At 34.8% G+C, this 26,103-nt stretch overlaps 4 protein-coding genes across 7 annotated transcripts; 2 read left to right on the forward strand and 2 right to left on the reverse strand.

Annotated features, from left to right (window-relative positions):
* Nucleotides 1-2,509: 2,509 nt before the first annotated feature.
* Nucleotides 2,510-7,931, forward strand: LOC105448511. Its single transcript, XM_011687154.1, has 4 exons — nucleotides 2,510-3,176; nucleotides 4,168-4,278; nucleotides 4,376-4,639; nucleotides 5,855-7,931. The coding sequence occupies exons 1-4, from the start codon at nucleotides 2,921-2,923 to the stop codon at nucleotides 6,049-6,051; spliced, it is 828 nt and encodes a 275-aa protein (XP_011685456.1). The 5' UTR covers nucleotides 2,510-2,920; the 3' UTR covers nucleotides 6,052-7,931.
* A 517-nt stretch (nucleotides 7,932-8,448) lies between these two features.
* Nucleotides 8,449-12,514, reverse strand: LOC105448514 (radial spoke head 1 homolog). 2 transcript variants are annotated; one of them, XM_011687159.1, is made up of 7 exons: nucleotides 12,279-12,514; nucleotides 11,888-12,107; nucleotides 11,719-11,760; nucleotides 11,337-11,563; nucleotides 10,860-10,982; nucleotides 9,511-9,654; nucleotides 8,449-8,897 (listed from the first exon to the last, which is right to left on the reverse strand). In XM_011687159.1, the coding sequence occupies exons 1-7, from the start codon at nucleotides 12,342-12,344 to the stop codon at nucleotides 8,769-8,771; spliced, it is 951 nt and encodes a 316-aa protein (XP_011685461.1). In that variant the 5' UTR covers nucleotides 12,345-12,514; the 3' UTR covers nucleotides 8,449-8,768. The 2 variants fall into 2 exon arrangements, with proteins under 2 accessions (XP_011685461.1, XP_011685462.1); XM_011687160.1 differs by lacking the exon at nucleotides 11,719-11,760.
* Nucleotides 12,515-12,612: 98 nt separating this feature from the next.
* Nucleotides 12,613-24,902, reverse strand: LOC105448512 (RNA-binding protein 42). Of its 3 annotated transcripts, none has more exons than XM_011687155.1 (5): nucleotides 24,672-24,900; nucleotides 24,203-24,444; nucleotides 23,742-24,116; nucleotides 23,460-23,654; nucleotides 12,613-12,927 (listed from the first exon to the last, which is right to left on the reverse strand). In XM_011687155.1, exons 1-5 carry the CDS (start codon nucleotides 24,710-24,712, stop codon nucleotides 12,803-12,805), a joined length of 978 nt encoding a protein of 325 aa, XP_011685457.1. In that variant the 5' UTR covers nucleotides 24,713-24,900; the 3' UTR covers nucleotides 12,613-12,802. The 3 variants fall into 3 exon arrangements, with proteins under 3 accessions (XP_011685457.1, XP_011685459.1, XP_011685458.1); XM_011687157.1 differs by lacking the exon at nucleotides 12,613-12,927 and adding an exon at nucleotides 18,422-18,518 and having other exon boundaries at nucleotides 24,672-24,901; XM_011687156.1 differs by lacking the exon at nucleotides 12,613-12,927 and adding an exon at nucleotides 20,386-20,470 and having other exon boundaries at nucleotides 24,672-24,902.
* On the forward strand, nucleotides 18,826-23,461 carry LOC105448513. The gene is made up of 4 exons (XM_011687158.1): nucleotides 18,826-19,273; nucleotides 20,877-21,126; nucleotides 22,565-22,809; nucleotides 22,899-23,461. The coding sequence occupies exons 1-4, from the start codon at nucleotides 19,210-19,212 to the stop codon at nucleotides 23,069-23,071; spliced, it is 732 nt and encodes a 243-aa protein (XP_011685460.1). The 5' UTR covers nucleotides 18,826-19,209; the 3' UTR covers nucleotides 23,072-23,461.
* Nucleotides 24,903-26,103: the final 1,201 nt, after the last annotated feature.

Here is a 26,103-nt window from a genome sequence, read left to right on the forward strand (position 1 = left end):
CGTTGTACGATTTTTTTTCACCGAGTTATTTAACATTAAAGCAAAAATGGTCCTTTTTGCTTCAATTTGAAAAGTAGAGATTTCAAGCTGTAAAATGCTTTTTTGATCATCTCGATACGATCATTTTTGATGAAGTAATACTCTAGAATTTTGCTTATTTTTGGATGATAAAGTAAGGTGATCTTTTATTTTTGGCATATGTCTTCTGTAATTTTAAAATAGACAAGTTCAAATGAGTGTAACTTCGTCAAAAATGATCATATCGAGATGTTCGAAAAAGCATTTTACAGCTTGAAATCTCTACTTTTCAGATCGACACTTTAGAAAACGATCTTATTGATTTTTTTATGGAATTACGTAGGTCCAAATGAAAATGCGTCAAATCTCCAAAAATGAGTACTAAATTTAAAAGGTTTCATGGCATAAACTAAAAATCGCACATAAATGCAGTTTACTGCTTTTGAAAGAGAGATCTTTACCTTCAATTTGCTTTTTGTTGAGATTTTGTATGATTTTTTTTCACCGAGTTATTTAACATTGAAGCAAAAGGGACCATTTTTATTTTAATGTTAAATAACTCGGTGAAAAAAAATCGTACAACGCTCAACAAAAAAGCAAATTAAAGGTAAAGATTCACTCTTTCAAAAGCTGTAAACTGCATTTGCATGCGATTTTTAATTCGCGACATGAAACTTGTCAAAGTTCGAAAAAATTTTGAGATTCGTCGGGTCTCCTGTTCTATCCATAATAATGAAAGATCAGTAGGATCGTTTTCTAAAATATCAATTTGGAAAGTAGAGATTTCAAGCTGTAAAATGCTTTTTTGAACATCTCGATACGATCATTTTTGACGAAGTTATACTCTCTTGAATTTTGCCTATTTTTGGAGGGTAGAGTAAGTGATGCGTTAATTTGGTTGAGAAGTGTATATTAAAAGTTAAAATTAAAAATCAAATTTTACATTTATATTAATAAATGATTACTATTAAAAAATAATTTTACGAATCTTCAATTCATGAAAAATGTTATATTGTACGCATTTATTTCTTCTTATAACATGTTTTATCGAAATTATCAGATCCACGTGTCGACACGTCAGACATACCGACGACCACGTGTCGTTAAAATAGTTATGTAAATCGAAGAGCCTCTATTAAATACATTTGATATCAGCATAAAGACGCAATATCGCAAGAACGTGTTGTATATAATCGACAGACGACCACGTGTCGTTAAAATAGTTATGTAAATCGAAGAGCCTCTATTAAATACATTTGATATCAGCATAAAGACGCAATATCGCAAGAACGTGTTGTATATAATCGTTATGCCTTGTAATAATACATGTGTATAAATTCCGTGAGGAAAAAGTAATCTAATCTAGATTATCAGTGCGTGTTCATATTCTGTCGCTCAATATTCGCTAGCTGAATGGCACTTCGATCTAATATGTTGTCAAGGTCAAGGCATTAAAGATTGCTGCTCTTATTTTCAAAAAATAAAAATAATTAAAAGTTATAGTACCGCCGACATTATATATAGTATTATCCAAAGTGTTCGAATTACGATGGCTAAAATCTTTTTAATGTTGTTCACTATATGACCTTGAGAACATATCAACCACACAAATACATCGCACACATACATATACACATGCATTTTTATAAAAAATTTTCTCTTATCCCAGGAAAAAAAGTTTCACATATAATTATATGTAAAATATGTCCATATATGTTTCTTTCCTTTGTAAAAGTATTCTTTAATAGTACGAAATTAATAATAATAAGGAAACCTAAAAAATAATTAAAAGAATAATTTTTACATTGTTTTTTTTTTACAAAAAATAAAGTTTGAAGAAATGAGAAAAATTGCTCATATATAATCATATATGTGATTAAAAAATATATATATATAATTATATATGAACAATTTTTCTTATTTCTTCAAACTTGATTTTTTGTAAAAAAAACAATGTAAAAAATTATTCTTTTAATTATTTTTTATGTTTCCTTTTTATTATATTATCAATTTTGTATTAAAGAATAATTTTACAAAGGGAAGAATCATATACATATATGGACATACGTTATATATAATATATTATTATATATAATTATGTGAAACTTTTTTTCCCGGGATGCTAACAATTATATTATGTTTAATCTTTATATAAAAATATAAAAAATTGAAACAAATATATTAATTTATATAGTAATACAAAACCAATTCATATAAAAGAATAACATTATATATTACATAAATTATTATTTCTCACAATAAAAAATTTGTATGCAGTACTATATATACGTACATACAGAAATTAAAAAAAAAAAAAAAAGAAATTTTTTATACAGATTTTTTTTTTTTTTTTTTTTTTTAAGTATAGTAGAAATTTCTATTCCTTTTTTTCTTTAATTTTAATAGAATTGTTATTTCACGCGCGAACGTACGTACGCGTATCTAAGGATTGTTATATGTAGGCCTAATTTTCGAATTTTCATCAGAATAAAGCCAATATAACGAGTATAAAGTTTGACAGTCCAACACCAAATACCAATTGACCAGCTGACATTGTTAATACTAACGCCGCCGCAGAGTACGGGAAAGTATCGAGGCAAGTGGAGGAACGCGGACTGATTCGCGAGGCAACGCGAGACGACGAGTTTCTTTTTTAGAACGCCTCCGGAAATCCATTGTTCCCCATTTAACTCGTTAAATGTGAGCCGAGACTTCTCTACCGAAGGAACGAGGCTCCTCGCTCGGATCGAGCTTCCCCTCTCCGGAGCGAGGGGAAGCAGCAACCTCTCTGAACGTGCGATTTTTAGGTTATACGGACCAGCGATCGCCAATGTAAACAGCGACGGGCGATTTACGCTGCTGGTGCCTTCGGATCGTCCCGGGTCTGGTGAACGCGAGCCTTATGTATTGGAGCAGGACGGCGACCGGCGCCGCGCGGGAAGAGATGCCCCTGAGCTCGATAAGCCGTGCCGCGAGTGTTCCCACCGCGACGGCGGTGGAGAGCGTGAATCCCGGCACGAGCACGCAGATCACGTCGTCGACCTGCTGCACCCCGCCGCCGTCCTATCACAATATCAATTTACCCCTCGGCCATCCCTCCACGTTGACCAACGAGCGTGGCGCGCCGCCCTCGTACGAGGAGGCGATAGACCCTAACGGTATGTTAGCCCTTAGCTCGTTGTACACCTATGTCAGTACACATGTGCGCACATCTCCATATATCTATAAACGTGTCTATCTCGCGGTACTGATGAGATAGACAAGAAATTAATTTCCTTTAGCACATTTTTAGCCAGAAAGGGGACTTGGTTTACATATCAAACTTAATCATGCATTCCTTCACGCCATCACGCTCGACAAACCTATACTTTGTACTTATTCCTTAAAGCCTATTCTTAATATCTACATTCTACATTCTACATTCTTAATCTCTACCTATCTGCATACTTAATTTACATAATTTACATTTTTGGCTCCTACTTCTTATCATCTCCTACTCCTTACATTATTACATCCTTTGTTATATACTTTGTTACATACTTTGACACCTCCGATCCATTAAAACATTTTACATCTAACATTTACATTTACATTTAACATTTAACTTTTGCATCTTTACATTTTTACATTTTACCTTCATATCTTACACTCGCCTTATATTTACAATTTCACATTTCACGTTTCTCTTAAATACATCATATCTTTTCCAAACTTACATATATTTATAATTTAGCTTTGCCTAACCCCAACATACTATTATACCTCTTATACATCTTGTACACTTTTCTTATACCTTCTACCTACTGTTCCTTGCTCTCTTCTCTACTCATACTTTTCCCTTGTAATCTCCTTTTTAATTCTCTATTTCTAGCCTTCCATAATTTCTTTAATAACCTCCCTTTAATACTGTCTAGCTCATCATTCTAGATCCACCTTGTAATTACATCTTCTTCTTTCTCTATTTCATTAAACCAATCTCTAGTTGCTAAGCAATCCTTCACAAAATGTTCCATACAATCGGCGCCTTCCCTACAGAGTATACAAACCTAGTTTTCTTCTTCCAACCAATACTTGTTTGCCTGTTCTAAATTCCCACACCTCAAATTTATCAACGCTCTTACCTCCTATCTTGCGGTATATTGTTTTCAGCACCGCCGCCGTCCTACGACTCATTGTTCGGCCGTATGAGAGAAGCTCGTAAAATATCCAAGGGGATATTTGATTTTCTAAAGAATATCGTCGTTCTGCTCTTAGGCACGAGTAAGTCACAATATGCTTGTTAAACGTTTCGGCTCAGAAATACAACATCTCGAGGAAACTCTAATAATTTCAATGTGAACACATTGACATTTTCCAGTCGGGTGCACCATCATCCTTGGAGTGACGATAGTGGTACCAGTTTGCATGATGGTGATCGGTGGATTGTACCTTTACGACTGTCCGCAGGGTGAATACATTCCCGTATACCTGTTGGTAGGCGGTGGATTCGGAGTGTTTAAGCAATTGTTAACTTTATCGGCCAGAGTGCGGCAGCGTCAAGAGGAAAGGGACGAAGAGAGGATCAGGCAGTCGCCTACGCAGACCCTGATCAATTGTTTCATGCTGGGATGGTTCATTATCGGTAGTCATATTACTATGATTTTTAATTATACACGGTATTTACTGTCTAGAAACAGCTGGCAAATTTGGGACTTTCAGAAGATTTCTTTTTTATGCTTGAAAATGTGAGATTTTCATAAAATTTGATTAATACTCGAGAAAATCTTTAGAGTTTTACTTGTTTCATGCTGGGATGGTTCATTATCGGTAGTCATATTACTATGGTTTTTAATTATACATGATATTTACTATCTAGAAACAGCTGGCAAATTTGAGACTTTCAGAAGATTTCTTTTTTATGCTTGAAAATATGCGATATTTTCATAAAATTTGATTAATACTCGAGAAAATTTTTAGAGTTTTACTTTTAAAGTTCTTATTCATTCACTTCTACTATTTTAGATTGTGACGTCAGATGCGAAAAAGTAAACATTCTTACATAATATTTTCAAATAGAAATACTTTTCAATAAAACAACATTTGTAGTCGATAGAATAGACTTATAAAATACTTATATCGAAAAACCTTTTTGTTTTGGAGAAGAATTAAATCATATTCATTCCTATATATTATATATAATTAATTGTTAACAAAAGGTATTTCGGTATATTTTACAAGTCGATTCTGTCGATTGTGTTATTTTATTGAAACATTCCCATTTTAATGTATTTTGCAAGAATTTTTATTATTTGTATTGTTCTGACATCACTAACTGAGATAGTGATGAGTGAATAGGAGCTTTTTGTCTCTCTGAAAGAATTGTTTCTTTAATGATTTATTTTCTTGATAATGTAAAATGTCGACATTCGTGTGTGATTCTCAAATTTTTATTTAAAAAATTGGGATGAAGACAATATATAATAGAAGACAATAACTCATTGATATTGTACTGTAATGAGCCTTTCTTTTACTATCTTATAGGTTGCTCTAGTTGTAAAAGTTATAAAAGAATAAATATAATCTCGTGGAAACTTTGTCTTCTACTAAACTTATTATATATGTATAAAATATAGTTCATTCGCATTGCTTGCAGTCTAATTTACCTCAAAGTTGCATTAAAATTTCTAATCTTATCTGGAATTTTTTAAAATAAAAATAAAGGAAGATCTGGAAGTTCTCAAAGATTTATTTTACAAGACTTCAGTTAACGACCTGTTACAATTTGTTGTTGATTTATTAATTATATTCGGCATATCAGACATTCTTGAGAATAATCTTGTGAATCTATTCGTTACAGGTTCTATGTGGGTATACAAAGAATACGAGCCAAATTACGATCCAGCGTTAGGAAAGTATTGCAACAAGACGCTATATTTATTCGCCTTCTGGCTAATTACATCGGTCTACATATGCATGGGTATCATAACGGCCGGACTGTGCAGCATTTCCGTAGCTAGCATCGCATTTCAGAGACCGCCGTCGGACCTGATGTGAGATAGCCGCGTTGTTTAGCCGCTTCGTGTCCACGTCTCCGAAATGAGACGCATCTAGGATCGTCTACATTCGACATAATAAGTCAGGACGGTATTTATCGAGTGAAAAAGAAATCCCGTTGTCCACGCCAAATGATGAGCGTGCGCAATTTCGCAATTTGTATGCACGGTTTTTCTGTCACGCGGGAGTATCATCAATACCGTCCCCGTTTCTCCTGCCCGCTGATCAATAAGATACGAACGGCCCCCGTTCTTACAAACGCATTTCATGACATCGACGAGATCGGAAGTTGAAAGCTCCAATTTGTATATAGATATGGATATACACGTGTGCTGTATAAGCAAGGAAGAGAAATCTCATTTTGGGAGCGAAACAACGGGAATTACTCATTCGCCCGAGAGCTGGGCACGACATTGCCCGCCGAAGAAAACAAATCGCTTCGCTAAACAACAAAGCGCAAAAAAATTTCGTCCACGTTTACGTACCTGAGATGCTTAAACGACTATTTCAAAGAAAATCGTTGGCACGTTAAACGCACATTAGACATTCTCGCGCGCGGGCGCGCCCGCGCGCGCGATACGAGTTTCAAGCAAGATCGTGTATAAACGACTTCTCACAACGCGCCAAACGCGCCGAGCGTACGAATAGCTTATACTCGATAATTCGACTGTCGTGAGATTTCCGATGCCGTAGAGAAATATGGCGAAAACACATACATCGAAGTCGGTGTTGTCTCTCTCTCTTTTTCTCTTGACGAAGTCCCTCGAAGTCTACCTCGAAGAAACCGAGAGGCGAGAGAGGAAGCACAAAGTCACTTTGACCGGATCAAGGCTGTGTGTACGTCGCGTTACTCACGAATTTTTTTCTTTTTTTATCTTGTGCCAAGTGGACGCAGAGTCGCAGACCAAAGTATTTTACTATCGCGATGTTGCTCGCGCTAGCGCGCCAGTGCGCCCGTGGACTCTACAAATTCGTTTGTAAACTCATCCGGAACTCTCATTTCCGAAGAACGAGCCGAGCCTGCGAAAAGATGCGCGACTCGCGCTACGCTTAGCACGGCAGCGTTGACGATGCTTTGACACGACGGTCTAATACACAATTTCTACGATATAAATACTATATAGTTATCGTATCGTTCTCTCGATAACACTTTTTATCTCTGTTAAGCACTTTATGAACTTTACGGATTTTTGATTATAGTACGCACTCCGCTTACTCGTGACTCCATCGTAACTTATTGTTAAAAGACTGCGATCTCTTACGCGACAATTTTATCTATTTATTCGCCCTCTCCTCCGTCCTTTTACCGCCTCTATAGATCTCTATTGGACCCTGTCGTGTCTCTTGATATGATTCGTTTTCTTATGAGGAGTATAATTAGTCGCACGAAGCAATCAACTAGAAAAGTACGGACGTATATAAATTTATGCGTTCCGCTTCGAAATTGTATCTTTACCTTGCTGGATCTACAATGTGCTCTTTGCTTCCTGCCTTTTGCTTTTTATCTTTTGTCTTTTTCCCTCTTTGCGACCATTTTATCGACAATCCGTGTTTCTTGTCGTGTATTTTTCTGTCTCTTCCGAACTTCGTTTAACGATTCTTCGTTTAACATTTATCCCGGGCGAAAGTGAAGGATCAGGATATAAGAGGCAAAAAAGCAAGGGTAAAAAGTGGTAAAAGAAACAAGATGCAAAGAGCACATTGTAGATTAGTGGCAGTATTTACAGTATTGTTGGGGGTCTTGCTACTCTTGAACAAATCAGCATGCTTTGCCGGGTTGTATGACGTCACTGAATTTGTGATTCGATTAAATGACTGTATTAACAAGTGTATTATTGAATATCGCTGTATATATAACTTAACACTACCGTTTCCCTCCCACTTTCGTATAAACTTTTATCAACGTCTCCCGACTGAAGTTTAGTCTTCCTCCTTCAACTCTTGCATTTTGTAATTATCCTCAGCATAAAACTAAGCGTAAGCTTAGGCATAGAACATAGACATATAAATAAACGTAGATGCAGGCGCAGAAATATAATCGTGTCTGTGTCTCGTGGTGGCGCGCCTCACGAACGTGCTTGTATCGCGTAATGATTAACAATAATAACCGAGCTTGCGCTTTCAATTTCACACTTAATATGTCTAAAAAATATGTATATAATTCCATCGCGTTATATATAAATATATAAATATATTTATATACATTTATATATATATATATATATATATTTATATATTTATATATAACGCGATGGAATTATATACATATTATATATATATATACACACACACACACCCACACACACAAACACATAATATATATATGTATACATTACATTGCAGCATTCGACACTGCACTAACTAGAGATAGAGATTGTAAATAATGTACGACCTGAGTATATAGGACTGTCAACCATGCGCGCGAACACGCGTGTCTTGCATTTATTATATTATTACAGCGTAAACGAGACTAATTTCCGACGATGTAATAGCATTCCTACGTTTTGCATGGCGAATACGTATACACACATTCGTTGTTATAATTTCCTAAATAAAGCGCTTAAAAGCACGCTCGTTTTGTTTCGTTTTTTTTTTGTATCACCTCTATTGTAGCAAATTAATATATTTATACGTAACAATGCAAGACGGGGGATGTGTGACACGCTCTCGCAAATCGATTGATCGATTAGCTTAGAGCTTGATACTTCCCGTCGCAATCAAGGATCGTCGATCATCGCCTCTCCCTGATGATGCTCCTCGCGATAGTCTTCTAGATAATCGGAGTGCCCTTCGAGCTTCGGCCAAACCTCATCCTCGCCTTTAACGATTGAGGATTCCGTTGACACCTAAAAACGCGACGCTGTGTCAGAGATCGAGAGACGTTTCGAGATGCATTACGTTAAGGTTTTAATTCCCGCCGGATACCGATGATACACGTCAGGACAGGTGAAGCGACGTAAACACCGCGGTTTGAAAAGAAAGACGGCCACTATCCTGCCCGGATATCGTAATTCTATTAATGATTATACGGAAGCCCGCAAGCCCGTCTGGCGACGCGCTGGAAATAGCTAGACCGGATACTCGCTAGTTCTTGTTAGTACAAAGCGGTCGATTAAAATTCATTTTACCGGAAGAATCCGTTTCCGCTTCCGATGACGCAGACAGCGGTATTAAGGAAATTCTACCTCCCCGTTCGGGAAAAGGCGACCGGATATAGATCGCGAACTCGCGGTTCCGCTTTCTAATATTAATATCCGTTTTCGATGTCGCCTATCCCCGGAATGAGACGGATGTGTTATGCTGTGAACTTTAAAATCCACCTTTGACCGATTATTTATCCAGAGGAGTATATAGAGGTGATATATATCAGCGTCGCGTATTATTAACACTTCATTTGAACGATTATGCAACTTGAAACGATGCGAGTTACCGAATATACGTGATTATGATTTTGATTACTTCCTCTCGCAGGAGTACTGCTTCTGGCGGCAATAACTCCGGGTTGTAAGGCGTGATACAACGCGCGCGCCAGATTGGCCGAAAGCCCATCGTCGACAATGGTTCTTCCTTTAATATTGACATTTTGTCGTCATTGCCAGTCTCCTATATCATTATAATTTCTTTATATATAATATATTAATATAATATATAATAATAATATATACATATAACATATTTAAAATAAAATTTGATATAATAATAATAATAATAATGTTATAATAATACAATTCTCTATAAGTTTTAAAATAAAAATCATATAAATAAAATATAAAATAATATATGCATACTTTTTATTTTATATCATATAAAATAAAAAGCATGCCAAAAAAATTTTTTGAACAATTTATAAAACCTAGGATCCTTCGCAATCAGTACATCACTCGACTGCTCTCATTTTTAATTTCTGAGAATATCTCTTCTGCGTTGGTAATCATTAATTGATCATAGCAATTTAAAATCTATGGATCGCATGGATGTGAAAAGTTTAATAAACGAAAGAAAGTGTTACTACTCAAACCGAAGTTAATACAGTGTATTAATAACGCGTCCTAGATCATTATTTTTCTTAGAAATCTTCACATAATTTTCAAAATTTTCACAATAAATTTTAAAATTTTCTGAATTTCTATATAATTTTTTTATAATTTTTTAAAAAATTTCTATAGGGATTTTTTTTAAGAATTAGAATACTTTTTAGAAATGATAGGAAAATCTACATCTTTCCTAGAATTCTTTATATATGTAGATTCGGAAAATATGTACATTCGGAAAATCGGAAATATTCAAAGATTTTTTCTCATTCTATAATTTCCAAAGAAAATTTATAAAGAAGTTTAAAACTTTTTTTAGAAATTATCAAATAAAATTTCAAATATAAAAAATGTGATTTTTTTTCACTAGGAATGTATATAAACAAATAAAGAACAATTATGATATTTTTCCTATGATTACTCAATTCATCTTATTATTAGATCGCATTATATTGCGTATTAATAATAATATTTGAAGAACTAATGTCTATTTAAACAGTTTATGATTTTCATGTTTTTCCTTATTTTTTATTTTTATTTAGAAAGTATTATAAAAAATTATATTTTCATTAATAAACTTTAAACATTTGTAAATGGATAACTGTTTCGAATTAAACCCATATGTATAAGACATTTTCTACTTCAGTTTTAAAATATATATATACTACTTCAATTTGTATAACAATCGTGTAAGTCTATATAAGAAATAAAGATGACTCTCTAGATAACAATTCGCTGAAAATTGATAAAAAGTGATATAAAAAAATGACAAAGTACTTCTACAACGATTTTATCCGCGTCCATCGAAGTTGGACCATCAAACGTGGGATCTCTCACGTGTATATAATGACCGTGCTGCATGCATACGTTCTCAAAGGTGAAGCAACCACGTCCATACGGCTGTATCAGAAATATATATTATATATTGCGATAATATCTTTATTAATATGAATATATGTACATATATGTATATATCTCTATTAAATATGTATTTCTTTGATCTAGGCCAATGCTGCTCAAAATTCGTAATTCCGAGAATTGACTTTATATCGGCATTCACGCCTTCCTTTTCCTTAATGGATAAACACCGACACACGTCGATTAAGTCAATATTCAGAAATACAGAATTAAGATTCAGACAGCACTGGTTTAGGCTCTTATAAATGAAATGCTATCGTTCTACTTGAGACTCGTGAAGAGATACATAATCAACGTATCGCAATTACTGTTCTGTCTTCTGTTTTCATTCCGTACCAAGTTTAGCTTCCAGAAACCATGGAAGCGATAGCGCGCGTGAATGAGTTGTCCGGGTCCATGCATGCAATCTTTCATCCACGTGCCCATAAATTTCGATCCTGTATCGGCATACAGATATGTTCCCATACCGTGGCGAAGATCTTCCATCCACGAGCCTTCGTAAATGTCATTGTTCACGTAATAATAAGCACCGAAGCCGTGTTTCGCGTCGCGTTTCCATTCCCCTAAGCGGAATTAATATTTAACGCATCGTTAAATTTTACTTATAAACGAATATAATCATTGCCAAATCAATCATCGGAGTCAAGTATCATCGAGTTTGATCTTTAGCGAAGATCTCGTGGACTGTGTCGGGCGGCTCGAAGCCGCGCATCCGCACCTCCCTCAAATTTCTGGCACACTCTTAGCTTCTCTAAGATTTCTGACGTGCGACATAAAAATAATTGTATGAATATACATATGAACGTGTCGTCGACGTGCCCACGTGCCACGGTGCGACTTCCTCAAGTCTGATTCGGATCCTATTTTTGTATTACATTCTTCCGTACCTTCGTATCGCGTTCCGTCAGGGTACCAGAAAATCCCTTGGCCGTATTTCTGTCCGTGTCTCCAATCGCCGTTATATCGGGCACCATTTTTAAATACGTAGATACCTTTGCCGTGCCTGAGCCCGTTAAGATATTGACCGACGTACATGTCGCCGTTCGGTAGCAAAGTCTTTCCATCCCCGTGCCTCTCGCCACTCTCATTTCTTCCGCCCTCGTAGACCTGCGATCATTCGTAGAAAGATGTCTCGTACGAGCGTCAAACACGTTTCAACGTATCGCACAAATTAAAACGCACGGCTGTTACGAAACGTTCACGTTATAATTTCTTATCAGTATACAATTTTTAATAAAAATAAAAAGATCAATATAATTTGTTTAAGTGCTTATATACCCCGAGTGGATCTATCTCCTGCTCTCCTTGTTCATCCGAATTCGGGTTTACTAACGATTTTTCCATTCTATTTTTTGTTATATTCTGCCACGCATCTCATGTAATGCCTAATCAATCAACCTAAATCTCGATTGTTTACGCACCAATCGATCTTACAGTCTTATTGATTGTCCTTTATTGATTTACGTGATATATAACGTGTACATAAACTCACACATGAAAAATTCGACGTTTTCATACGTACGGGATTCTGTCATCTATCTTAAAGGAAAACGAGTCTGACAGCGATTCATATCAAGAAAAATAATATTAAGAAATAAAAGCCAAGATACTGTAACAAATTTATAATTATTATTTTATTGGCATGTATATTCTTCCAAACAGTCGACGATGAAATTGAATATTGTTGCCGTCATTCACGATGATGTATCCGACATGTTTCTTCGTTCCAATATCGAGGCGATCGTTGATTATTTATAATTTTATTGATGAATAATCGAAGCATAAAAGGAATTTTTATCTCGTCATCGGCCGGTAAGCAAACCAATCAACGCTTGCTTTTCCTTCTCCTTCTTGCGTACAGACTCCAGATTCCTTTGTTTCCAGGAGCTCTTCCGAAGTTTTATGGGACGCGATCCTACATACCGACCTGAAACAAACCCAACATATCTTGTGAATTTCTATAATAAATGAATTTGTCACATATTAAGAACTAATGATCTGCTACAATTTTACAATTAAAATAATTAAAAAACTGCTCGTTACGCAATTATAAATTTTTATATTCTCTGTTTAAAAAATAGATTATAAATATGAATATAATTTTATACAGTTTATATATTTTTATATGTATTATACTATTTTTTCATATAATTTTGTATTTTTTATATAAAATTTTTTTTACTGCGGGCAAAATTTTTTTATTAATATTTCAGTAATCTATGTATTTATTTATTTTTCCTGACGGAAGACTCTCACCTATTCTAAAATAGTCCACAACTTTTGGAAAAAAGACTTTATGATCATAGTTTATTTTCTTGAAATTAAACAATGCTATGTTGATTATAACTGCTTAAATATAATGTTTATTTACTTTCAAATTAAGAAAAAATATTGAGTAAGACATGAATCGAACTTTTAAGCGTTCCATTGGCATATTTTAAAATATTACATGTATTCTCAAATTTTCAACTTTTGACTTATACAATACATGTGTTTGGTTAAAAAAATTCCTGTTCACTCACTGTTACTATCTCAAATTGTCAAAGGCGAAAAATACACAATAAAAATTCTTGCAAAATATATTCAAATAGAAATATTTTTCAATAAAAATTTGCAATCAATAGAATAGACTTATATCGAAAAATCTTTTTATTTCGAGGAGGATTAAATCATATTTATTTCTATATATTTATTAATTTGACAGTTATCACAACTATAACTATATGTATATAACTTATTTTTAATTATGCATAACTCACTTCCAGATACATCAATATTTATTATTTTATTATTAACAAAATAAAAGAAGTTTTCAATATTTTACGAATCAGTTTTTATCAATTATATTTTATTGAAACATATTTCCATATTAATATTTTTGCAAGAATTTTTATTGGGTATTTTCTCGCTTCTTTCCTTCTTATATTCTTTCCTTCCTATTCCAGGGTGTCTCAGGAAGAAAAGGAAATGTTCTGAAAGGTGAGAGTGTCGGTCATTTTATAAACAAAAATGTTCATATAAACATGTATTCTATTCCAAACAGTTTTCGAAATAACTTGACACGCAATGTTACGATTGCATCCGCTGACCACTGTTTGCGTCTGTTAACTATTGTGTTGATTGTAACATTGTATGGACTCGTCTAGGAAGAGAATATTCATGATCTACACATACAGGTAGCATAGCAAATATTCTGTGGGACCTTCACCTATGTGAAAGGGCTCTGGTTGAGTTTTTATCCGATTTGTAGATAGGTATTCTTTTGCTAGAGTATGGAAGCGGAGTTGAAAATGCTGCATATATTCACAAATGTCGAATACGCAGATATGCTGTATATTTACAGCTTCTGTAATGGTAGTGTCACTACTGCTGTTGGAGGATATCGTCGACGCTTTCCAACACGCAGAATTCCGAATTGTGTTTTTTAGGTTTTCAATACATTGCGTAAAGTAATATATATAATACGCTTTCCCACTATTCATATTTCAAACGACATTCAGATAGCAACACGCCATATTCTCACAAAAATAGAAAAATGCATTGATGTGTTAACGGTAAAATTTTTAAAAATTTATTATAAACTTTAAAAAATGTGAACAATAAATTATTAGAAGAAATGCGTGATATCAATATTGTGCAATATTAGCAATATTGCGCGTTGAATTCAAATTATATCGGAAACCGCTCGGGATAGGACACATGTTTATAACTTTTTTGCTTAAAATAATAGATATACCAGATTATTTTCTTTTCTTCCTGAGATATTCTGTATAATATATATTGTGTGTATGTGTGTGTAACATAAATAAAAAAAATTTGACAATTTTATTTTCGCAACTGGCGTTATTCGCAACGATAGCACGGAAACCCGAGCTTACTGGCTTCGCAGCAACAGGTGACAGGGGACGATAAGTTTTCTCACATAAGCTTATCTATATAAGTAAATATTCCAAGAAGAGAAGAATGAAAATAGAAATTGATCTCCCGCGGAATACAAAATATGTGACGCATTCATCTCTTTTCGCATTTGTAATCCCGAAATTGTATAAAAATTCTAAGAATGTTTTTATTAAATTTAAAACAATCGCCAAAAGTCATTCGCAATTTTTGTAAAAAAATTCAAATAATTTATTAAAAATTTATATAATTAAAATTAAAAGCAGCGGCTGTAATTCCTTCTTTTTCCGCTTCTCTCAGCTGGATCAAGGAATGAAGAATACAAATCTACCCCAAACAGCCATTTAAAGCTATTCGCAATATTCACTCGCGTTTCCCTTATATCTTACTCGGCCGTCTTTTTTACAGCGTGTTTCGGTTCAACGATTACAAAGGAAACCGCGACGAAATTTTTCCTACATAGCAAAGAGCCTGGAAGCATTCTGAAGTTATGGCCGAAAAATAAACGGGACCTTCTTGTAACGCCTTCGCCGCGCACCGTCGCGTAGATCTTCGCACAAAATTACTCGTTCACTGTACATATAACGTTTCACTGTATTCACTTATTATTTGCGTCTCTTTAATGCAAATATCATTGAAAAAATTGAACGCTATAAAAACGGTAGTGAAAGACAGCAGATCATTCGTGCCAGTGATAGGTAATACGCATGTTTGCAGTTGCATCGAAATCCCGAGATCGCAAGGCATTCAAGATAATATTTGCGCGGGGCCAAAAATATCCTTTCGGATAGCCCAGCATCAATGAGAAATTCCGCCAAAGAGAACGCAGGGGCTCACGACCTCGGTTCTCCCATTTTCTCTCTCGCGCGTTCCCGATCTCGATGATCTCGATCCCGATCCTGATCGCCCACGCGGCAAATTCCTTGTCACTTTTGTGTCGCTTTTACGGCGAAACTGGACATGAAAATGAACAGAAGTCCCCCATTCAACGCTTTAATTACCAAATCGCTCATAGGATTCGAATGTCATATGACGCAAGTAAATATCCACGAGCAACGCACACGATATATTTGTCTTTCGTCCTAATAACGTCCGCGCGCGCGTTCCCGTAGAAATTGGACACTGCACGTGGCACAAAAATCGTTACCGCACAACACTGCGCTGCATTTCGATTTGAGAATACGAGATACGTTGTTATCGCTTTTTTTGTAAAAAAAAATCTCTGAAAATTCCCGAATTTTCCAGATACTTTTATTAAAAATTCCAAGTAAAATTAGCGAATTTTTTATATTTCGATTTGAGAATACGAGAAACGTTATTATCGTCATTTTTTTACGTTATTTTTGTAAAAAAAAAAAAAAATTGAAAATTCCTGAATTTTCCAGATACTTTTATTAAAAATTCCAAGTAAAATTAGAGAATTTTTTATAGATCAGAAAAATATCTTTTAACCATAATTAATACAATAAATTCTTTTTAAGGGGATCTTTTTATCGATTGGTATAATATAAAATAGTTTCTAAGATTTTATAAAAATAGGACATGCAAATGCAACAGAAAATTCAAATTTAATGTCATGTTTTCATTTATACGATATCTTAAATTATAAAAAAAGGTCGTATTCAGTATATAAAAACCTATGAAAAATAATTACTCTCATTCTTGAACTAAAAATCACGTTTTGTTAAACGTTAAACAGTATTATCGATATTTTATATCAGCAACTTTATACTCTTCTCTGCTATGTATTATTTTCTACTCCGATCTCTGCTATGTATTATTTGTTACTCCGATTCTTTTATAAAAATTCGCACGAGAATGTATATTAGTATGGCATATACATCTGTGTATAACGTACTAATTTTTCCTTTTGATAGTGCAAAATATAGACAATCGGTCAACAATAAGTATGACATACACATCAAATGTCGACATTTTGCATGATCAAAAAAAAAAGATAAAAAAAACTATTTTTTAGAAAAATGTAAATTTAAAAGTAAAATATCAAAAATTCCCCTGATTATTAACAAAATTCTATTTCCAACGATAAAAAAGAAATTATTTGAAACAGATTTTCCAGGTTTTTTCAGATAGGCAGTTTAAATGTTTCATCTTGGTTTTGATCTTGATATTATAAGCTGTGATCAAAATTAAATTATTGCGAAAAGACTCCCGTGCAACCAAAGATGATAACGTTAGAATATCCAAACGTAGGATTCATTCGAGACAAAAGTCATCGCGATCGAGATGAGAATTCGGATCAGTTGTGTAAGTTTTGATCAACGTGTTGCGAGGTTGCACTGCGGGCCAACGATTAATCTCAGGCCCTGCGAGTACCTCGAGCAACTACGAATCACATATCCGTTCTATTGTTCATCACATCCAGAAAACTCCATCTCATATATTATTAATTACATCAATTACGCGCACGCGATCGGACGAGTTTTCAATCTGGCGTTCACTCGTTCGTTTGTTCAAACTACTTGTTGCGTCCGCTCAGTTTCGCGAGATACTCCTAGCTAGGCGTTCTATATTTTCTCTCTCTCTCTCTCTCTCTCCCCCTCCCTTCCTCCCCCACCCCTTTCTCTCCTGGCATAACTAGCCAAGAGTCTTTTTTTTTCTTTCTTTCTTTTCCTACTTTTTTTCTCGCGGTAGCATAGCATAATATAAATCTTGAACAAAAATCAAGAAACTCAGACTTTAAGAAATTCACAAAGAAATTTATGCCGCTTCATGTTTACGGCATTAGCCAATATTCGTTACAAATAAGAGACCTCGATCGCCTTCGTAATTAAGCGGCGTCTACTATGAGACTTAAGACTTGACATTTTAAAAAATTGACCAATCCATAGTCGATTATTGATCTCACATAAGAAGAATAATCGATTGTGATTAGTCAATTTTCTTAAGTCTTAAGTCTTAAGGCTCATTGTAGACACCGCTTTACATGACGAGAGAGCGCATTTTATGTTGCGCAACAAATCTCTTCGCGGAATTCCATCCGTATCGTTCGCGATCACAGAAATTTCAACAAATTTCCATGCGTATCCTCACCACCCGCGTATGATTCACCGTATCTTTCGCACTCGCGCGCTTATATTTTATTGTACATCACAGACGTCAAAGATTGAATGTATAACTTGGCAAATAAATGTAAATAAAGTCGGCGTATTTTGCAGCGGATTCCTTGGATGCTCGTTCGAATGTCTTTCATCAAGTCGAAAATATTTTAATAATCGGCGCAATCCGAAGAAATACATAGGTACGTTTCGCGAAACAAGCCTTGTACTTTATTTCGCGTTAACCGTCACAAACTTGATTATCGGCCAAATTATCTTTAAGCAAACACGCTAAGAAAGATCTGCTCGCAACTGCTTTCACCCACGTTCCACGTCTATCCCCGTCAGGGTAAACACAGTTACCGCGCGTAACCATTAATTAGTTATCATTTTTTAACAAAATTTTTCCAATGGCCGATTTTAGGCTCAATCTGTAGAGCAAGATGAGCTTAAGGAAAACTATATCAGAAAATAGTAAATTACCTCTTTGCAAGTCACGGAATCGTGACGAAACGTGAGACACTCAAAATTTTCGGGCCTGTTTTTCAATGACAAACAACTCCTATAATTTTAATAAATTTTGTATTATTTTCTACATCAAATACAATCAAATATAATAGCAAGAAAAATCTAAATGAACTATATCCACACACACATTCGTTCCTTTTTTTTTAATAAATTAATAAATTTTTCCTTCAATTTAACTATACAACCCCCCCCCCCCCTTAAAGGAATGCCCGAGCTCGCTATAAATTGCATCTGAAAATTCCAAATTGTTCCTTTACGCTTCTTGCATCAATATTTGAGAAAGTTGACAATACTTAACGTTCTTAAATCACACGATCAATACAGTTTAGAAAATATCTGTAACTGAGTCATAATTTTTTCAAAAGTAATTTGCTTCATATGTGTTGGAAAAGTTCATCCAACGTGAAAAGAAATGAGAGAAATCACAGTGACATGACAATGATTATGAGAAATAGTAAAGATGAGTAGAGGAAAATAATAAAAAAAAAAAGAGATACGGCGAATAGCCGGATCGTACAGCCTACCTCAAGATTTTCGATTGGCTGTCGCCAAAGAGAGTGGGGTATTACGAGAATTTGTAGTAGGAGGTAGGGGTTGTTGAATGAGTAGCGGAACGCTCAGCCTGCCTGACGCACTTGGTCACATCCACCCCGACGGATAACCGACAAACCGTACGGCCGCGCGGTTCGAGCCGCGGTTCACCCCGTATTTATTCATAAGAGTGTATGCCGAGGAAGTGGAGGCGCAAATCGAACGAACGAACGAACGATAGAGCGGCGTATTCCGAAGGTACGTATTTCTTTTCAATTTAAAAATCTAGATCCTTTTGAATCTGTCTAACGAGATAAACTGCACGAAGCGAAGAAATTTTTTTGTAAAATGCGATACCATCTTGACCTGTCTTTTTGCGAATCCTACATGTCGATCTTACGATTATTATACAATTTTGTTATTAACCGATCAGCTGGAGCACTATCTGTATTTCTCCGATTTTGGAGTACTGGGTGTGCGACACCCTCAACGTTTTCAATCGCGTATATCTTTGTACGTAATGCAAAGAATTTGAACTTTTTTTTTTTAATCGATACGTCAAATTGTCCGAAAGAAGAGGATAAATGGGTGCGAAAATCGAGAAATTGAAAGTATTCGAGATATTCAGGAGAAAAGGAAAAGAAAGTCCTTTAATTTCGGTTTTTTAGGGGAGGGGGATTCTCTGGATGTATGTACTACACCTAGAGCTCCAGTTGAGGGTTAATACGGAATTTTCACAGCAGTTTCCATGTTATCCATGTCGGAAGTGTTTGTATAGCAGCAATATCATGAAAAAGAGAAGCATCGAGATAGAACGAATACCTCATTACGGCCGTGTATTCTTATTATTATCGCGAAAAACGTTGCGTGTCCGCGAGTCTAGATGTTTCGCAGTTCTCCCTCGACTTTTCCACCTCCGCCCGGACGTAACGGAAGGATAACGTCTCTCTTCTTCGCAAACTTGTTTAACTTGTTGTCACGTCGTGTCGTATGGATGTACGCGATATGTGTGTGTGTGTGTGTGTGTGTGTGTGTGTGTGTGTGTATATGTGTGTGTACGAGTAGCGTGGTGCTAAAATTAAGAGGAATGTTATATAAATAGTATCAGCCGTTGTAGAAATTTCGTGGGAGAAGAACATAAACAGCATACCCGCCTGTCGACAAAATCACTATTGCGGTGACGATTAAACGTTTCGCCAAGTGACAAACGGGTCCGCGAGTTTTCGCTCTCGTCCATGATGCGCACTAGGCGCACGGGGATGATAGCAAAAGACTTCCTTAATTGCATGTTCGGCATGTTCGGCATTCCTTGGAATTACTTCTATCTGGCAATACTTGTTTCGAAAACAAATTCCTACAGATGATGTTACGATACACCGATAAAATTGTGCCAACATTCACGATACTTCTCGACGATTTGTCATTCGTTTTACAGAATGTTGGAAAACAAAATACCTAGAGAAAAAGCGAACAATTAGTATTCGATTTCGAGAGCAAACAAAAAATTTTTTATAAGTAAAAAGAGTCATATTGGGTCAAAATTGAATCTTAGTGTTTTAATATTTTTGCGTTTATATTATATAAATTTTCCTATTTGTACGAAATAAATTTTCATACGAGTAGATATGTGTAAATAGATGCGAATAGCTTTATTTCAATGAGACTCACCAAATAAATCATATTTTACTTTCAAACTATACGACCTTCGTATGCATATAAAAAATATATAAATTTATTCTCACACAATTAATTTTATAAATTTAATTGCGATCGTAAGATTTAAATAAATGATATTTTACAAAACATATATCTGTGTCTTACTAGATTCAAATATGTTCCAATTTCTTTTTTTTTTTTTTAGAGTGTCGCAAATACGAAATTAGAATGGAAACAGTTTCTAGATTGCTCCTAGTATTGATACTTAACACATTGTGGACAATGACTGGTTATGCAGCACCGCTATACACAAAGGACACTTGGAGTCGAAATATTTTTGCACCTGCAATCAAGACAGCATGCTCTCCTGACGGACAATGCTGGGGACAATGGTTACCAATATCGGAAACGTACGACGGCAATATCATTCCAAAAAAAGACAGCGATACCTCAAGGTACACACATATGCGCATGTAATGTTATAGTACGTTTCCTCTTTACTTCTGATAGTGTTTTGCATATAAGATATATATGAATGTATTAATATTTATACTCATAATACTCATACATATATCAAAACTTGTAAAATCTAAAAGTTTAAAATATTTTTAAAGAAATCTTTATAAATTTAAAATATGCAAAGTCCTTTAAAATATAAATCACGAGAATTTTTGTATCGTACAAAAATTTTCATAATACTTTATATTTAAAAAATTTTTTTACATTTTAAATTTATGGAGATTTCTTTAAAAAATATTTCAGATTTTATAAGTTTTCTTCAAAAATTAAAACATAAGAGATTTTAAAATAATAAAAATACTATTTTGAGATTTCTTATGTTTTAATTTTAAAAATTTGAAAAGTTTACGACAACAAAATTTATATGTAATCAAATGTGTGTGTGTGTGTGTATGTGCGCGCGCGCACGCGTGGAAGAACTACAGAGAAATTAAAAATTGCAAAAAGTACAATACATTTCACGCGCTGAGACATGATGTGATAATTAGTAAAAATGCTACAAAGGCTCTTTTAATGTCAATATTGTTATAGAAGTAAACAATGATAATTTTATTAACAAATTATTTCTGCTTCCATACTTCTTTATACATTTCAAATACATAAATAATAAAATCATGCATAAATAATAATAATAATAATAATAATAATAATAATAATAATAATTGGAAAATATTAAAATATTAAATTCACTAAATTAAATTCACTAACGAGATATTAGTTAAAATAAATTTGTATATGTTCATTATTTAACTCATATGATAAACACATTTTTATCGATAGATAAACATTACAAGACTACTTTTTTGAAGAAAGGTGACAAGTCTACGCATTGCTCAAAGAAAAAACATGTATTAAATTAAAAAATAAAATATCTAAACTGAATGTACCAAATTAAATAATAAAATCTAAGTGGTCTATCTATCTTTCACTTTTAAAGAATAAAATCTAAATAATATACGTAATTATGTATTTAACTCAGCTAGTACGTAGTTTTAATGAATATTAATCATTACTAATTTAAAACCTATCCCAGGCAGAAATAATCGGTTTTTTCGATTTGACATCTATTGACATTGCGAATTGTGGGATCTTTTCCTCCTAGTATTTTTGAAAAATGTTCTAATTCATATAAATTATAAATTATTCATATGAATTATATCAATTCATATAAAATTATAAAAATTATAAATTGTTGAAATTTATAGAAACTCTGAAAATTATGCAAAAAATTCTTTCAAAAAATTTTCACCAGAATATATATATTTTTGACAATCGACAATGTCAAGTTACTATTTAAAAAGAAACTTTTCCTAAAATAGTTGTCTTAGCACCATATTGTGTAATTAACCATTGAGTATTTTTTATGTCTGATAGATTACAACCTCGACGTCGCGTTGCAAATCCGGCATCCGAATTTACGTTGAGAGCTTGGAAGGATAGTACATTAGGGGAGCCGGGTCGAGAAATTCGAGCATCTTTGCCAACAAATAAGCAAATGCCTATTAAACTCACGAAGAAGGATGTATTTGGATCCCGTAGCTGGGGAGCTGGCGGCATGCCTTTTTCTGTTTTATATATGCATGGTCCGCGATCAAATCACGTTGTTGCAACAACAATGAGTAAGTATTAATGCAGTATTAACGTAAAAAAAGGAAAGAGGTTTTTTTTAACATGTTTATAAATAACGTATATTAATACATATCAATAGCGTCCCAGCGACAAGAATCGAGTGCGACGACCGAGAGTTCGACATCGTTCGTAGAACATCCAAATTCGCGCATCAATTCGCGAAATGGCCAATCTACCGTGCAACCAAGAAAACAGTATTGGACTATACCACAACTGTTTATATCGTATGGCTGGGGTTCTTTTGGAAAGTAGAAACAAGCGATGATGTACAATATCGAAGACGATGATCGATCATCATACATGATAAAAAATGAGACGTAAAGTGAGAGAGAAAGAGAGACATCGATCTTCACGAAACCAGAATATAAATAATCAACAAACGCAGAACAATTGTCGAGTTTTATTGCAGCTGTAATTAAGTTCTAATATTTAAAATATTGTAATTTATATCTCTTTGTGCAGTATTTTGTTTAACATATGACGCGTATTAAATTTTCTATTTAAAATGTAATGCGTCCACGTGCCAAGTAAACGATAGCACTCCAAAACTATATAGAAAGTATCAATGTTACGATCGAAAGGAATATTTTTTGTTCCACGTATATATATTTATTGTAAAAGAATAAATAACTTGACTCACCATTCATTTCCTTCATTGCCTTGATGAAATCCTGTGGATCTTTAAAGGACACAAATCCGAAGCCTTTGGTTTTATTTGTCCGTTTATCTCTGACTACTTTTGCCTTTTGAAAGCTAGGATACTTTCCGAATACCCTCACTAGCATCTCGTCAGTGACATCGTTCCCCAGATCTCCGCAAAATATTCTAAAATCATCTAGACAGTATCAATAGTATTGTTATACAACTTTTTACAAGACAGAAACCTAATTATGTTGCTTAGACAAACGTATTTGTTACCAACCATCGTCCCATTCTAATAAGGAAGGATCCTCCCAGGTTTGTCCACCGGCTGTCCTTATTATCTTCTTATTTTTCTTCCCTTTTCCCTTTGGATGACTCTCTTCTGCACTAGCGTTAGCCATAATGGAGCTTGCTTTTCCTTGGCTGATAGCCAATTCAGCCGCTGTGCTAACACCTTTAATTTTTGGCTTCTTCTTACCCTCGTCCTCAGGGATTTTTGTGTTAATAATTTGCTCGATAATTTCTGGATGGATCATTGAAGTTGATGTAGAGTCGTATGTTTTTGGCGTTGCACTTAAACATGGATCTACCATATTTGACATGTATGGATTGCTTATTTGTGCAGGCGAGGAGTACGTCGTAATAGGAACTGAACCTGTAACAATTGTCATTGCAAACTTGTAAAGCCAATTCTGTCGCATTGCTTTTAAGTGTGATAAAAAAAAAAGGTACTAATCTCACCTTGTCGTGTAACTTGCTGAGGAATTAACATCGGTGGTGGCGGAGGTGGAGGCGGAGGTGGTGGCGGTGGTGGAAACCCAATCATCGGAGGAAACGCTAATGTCGCTGCCGCAGCTGCTGCAACTACTGGCGTAGTGAGTTCATGTTGTTCCAATTGCCTAGCGACCTGATTATATGTGTTTGCACCAATCACTGGTCTTACAATTGGCGTTACAAGCTGCCCTCCAATTTCAGCTTCAAATCTAAAATTTACATTTAATAAATTAAAGACAGAAATAAATAATGAAATAAAATTTTTAACCTCGCTATTCCTCTTTTTTTTTCTTCATATCGTGATTTTATGATTGATATCGTATATCAAAATTATACACAGAAATACATTTACAATATGCAAAATAATCAAACAAGGTTTGAGTAAAAATCTCGTAATGCTTGACAAAATCTAAGAAACAAAAATTGTTCATCGTACCTATTCATCTCATCTTCCATCTGCCGAAGTTTGTCGTCCATATCTGTAGGATAGTTGCTCACGAAACAGAAATTATTTTATATACATGCACGTCTATCTGGGCCCAGGCGATAAATAAAATAAATTAATTTCTTTTTATAAGGAAAGAGATCTCAACTAGTTACTTCAACGCTACAGCGAGTTACTTAACCTATACTCTGTTCACACCACAGACCTTTGACTATATAATCAATATAGTCAAAATGTGCGTTCCCACCTTTGAGTATATAGGGTGCGTTCCGATATTCACTGCACAGTATAACCAGTAGGTCCACTTCGTGTCGGCACCTTTGATCTCCTTTTCCGGATCACGTGAGCATCCATCATGTTAAATCCAGGACCGAATTGAGAAAAGTGCCTCACAAGTAATAAAACAGATAAGTAATATGGATTCGATACAGTAAATCAATAAATTCAATGTGTAATAATCAATAAATTCAATCGAATAAAACGTTTTATTAGTAACAATTATTCGTAGGAGTGATCACTAAAGAAAATTTCTGATGTAATTGCTTATAAATTGTCTGCACATATGTATGTATGTACGTTCCTATCGTCTTGCATTTCATTGGATCCAACCCAAAACAAAAGTTGCGCGGCGATACCTGCGCGAAGACTCAGTTTTTCGCTGAGTGGACCTACTGGTTATACTGTGTTCACTGCAAGTACTGGCGCCTATGACGTCATTTAGTAGAGCTTTAAGAACGTTCCGTTAAAAAATCGATTTTTTTAAGTTAAAAATATCGATTCTTCAAAAGATCGATCCGAATCGCACATCCCTAACGTGATCCGGAAAAGGAGATCAAACTTCAAAGGTGGACTCATACTGTGCTGTGCCGTTGTCTCGTAAGGATTTGCGATCCGACAAAGAGTGCGAGCGATTCCGTCCCGAGATTTTGGACATCGGAAAGAGACGAGGAGCTTCCACGATCGAGCTGGTGAGAATGATATATGTATATAAAACTGTAAAGCCACGCTTTAATCGAAAAGACGAAAGGCGTGTTCTTGTTTTGGGGGTTGTCGTCATCACGCGTATAGATCATGTTCGGTCCGACATTGGCGGCGTACAGTCGTGGACACATCGTACATATATTAGAATATATATTAAATATATATATAATATATATTATACAGGGTGTCCGGTAATAACCGCCCAATATCTCGTAGGCTGGTAGAGCAGATTAAATTGAACAGAAAAGTTCTCTATCATTTTGCAAAATTCGCAATTGTTAACGAGATATTAATTTTTGAAGATTGGCGAATAAACGCGAATCCGTCCGGCCCACCGCTGAATACCAGAGGTAGGGCGGTCGTGCCAATCGTATCTCGCCGCGCTGCTAGGCATGTGGGAATAGACTCTATCCCCATACGCTTAGCAACGCGACGAGATATG

The sequence above is a fragment of the Wasmannia auropunctata genome, unplaced genomic scaffold (assembly GCF_000956235.1).
Source record: "Wasmannia auropunctata unplaced genomic scaffold, wasmannia.A_1.0 LD336085.1, whole genome shotgun sequence".
Classification (NCBI taxonomy): Eukaryota; Metazoa; Arthropoda; class Insecta; order Hymenoptera; family Formicidae; genus Wasmannia; species Wasmannia auropunctata.

Bases quoted from the DNA above. Each gene is read 5' to 3' on its own strand.
- LOC105448514 (XM_011687159.1), bottom strand. From the start codon at position 12,344: ATGGAAAAATCGTTAGTAAACCCGAATTCGGATGAACAAGGAGAGCAG. The intron at 11,761-11,887 runs GTACGGAAGAAT...GTCGCACGTCAG, and splicing joins TGACGGAACGCGATACGAAG to AAATCTTAGAGAAGCTAAGA. The intron at 9,655-10,859 runs GTACTTTGTCAT...ATAATGATATAG, and splicing joins CGGATAAAATCGTTGTAGAA to GAGACTGGCAATGACGACAA.
- LOC105448511 (XM_011687154.1), top strand. From the start codon at position 2,921: ATGTATTGGAGCAGGACGGCGACCGGCGCCGCGCGGGAAGAGATGCCC. The intron at 3,177-4,167 runs GTATGTTAGCCC...TATTGTTTTCAG, and splicing joins GGAGGCGATAGACCCTAACG to CACCGCCGCCGTCCTACGAC. The intron at 4,640-5,854 runs GTAGTCATATTA...TATTCGTTACAG, and splicing joins GCTGGGATGGTTCATTATCG to GTTCTATGTGGGTATACAAA.
- LOC105448513 (XM_011687158.1), top strand. From the start codon at position 19,210: ATGCCGAGGAAGTGGAGGCGCAAATCGAACGAACGAACGAACGATAGA. The intron at 19,274-20,876 runs GTACGTATTTCT...TTTTTTTTTTAG, and splicing joins TAGAGCGGCGTATTCCGAAG to AGTGTCGCAAATACGAAATT. The intron at 21,127-22,564 runs GTACACACATAT...TATGTCTGATAG, and splicing joins AAAGACAGCGATACCTCAAG to ATTACAACCTCGACGTCGCG.
- LOC105448512 (XM_011687155.1), bottom strand. From the start codon at position 24,712: ATGGACGACAAACTTCGGCAGATGGAAGATGAGATGAATAG. The intron at 23,655-23,741 runs GTTGGTAACAAA...GATACTGTCTAG, and splicing joins CTTATTAGAATGGGACGATG to ATGATTTTAGAATATTTTGC. The intron at 12,928-23,459 runs GTGAGTCAAGTT...GGTTTGTTTCAG, and splicing joins GGCAATGAAGGAAATGAATG to GTCGGTATGTAGGATCGCGT.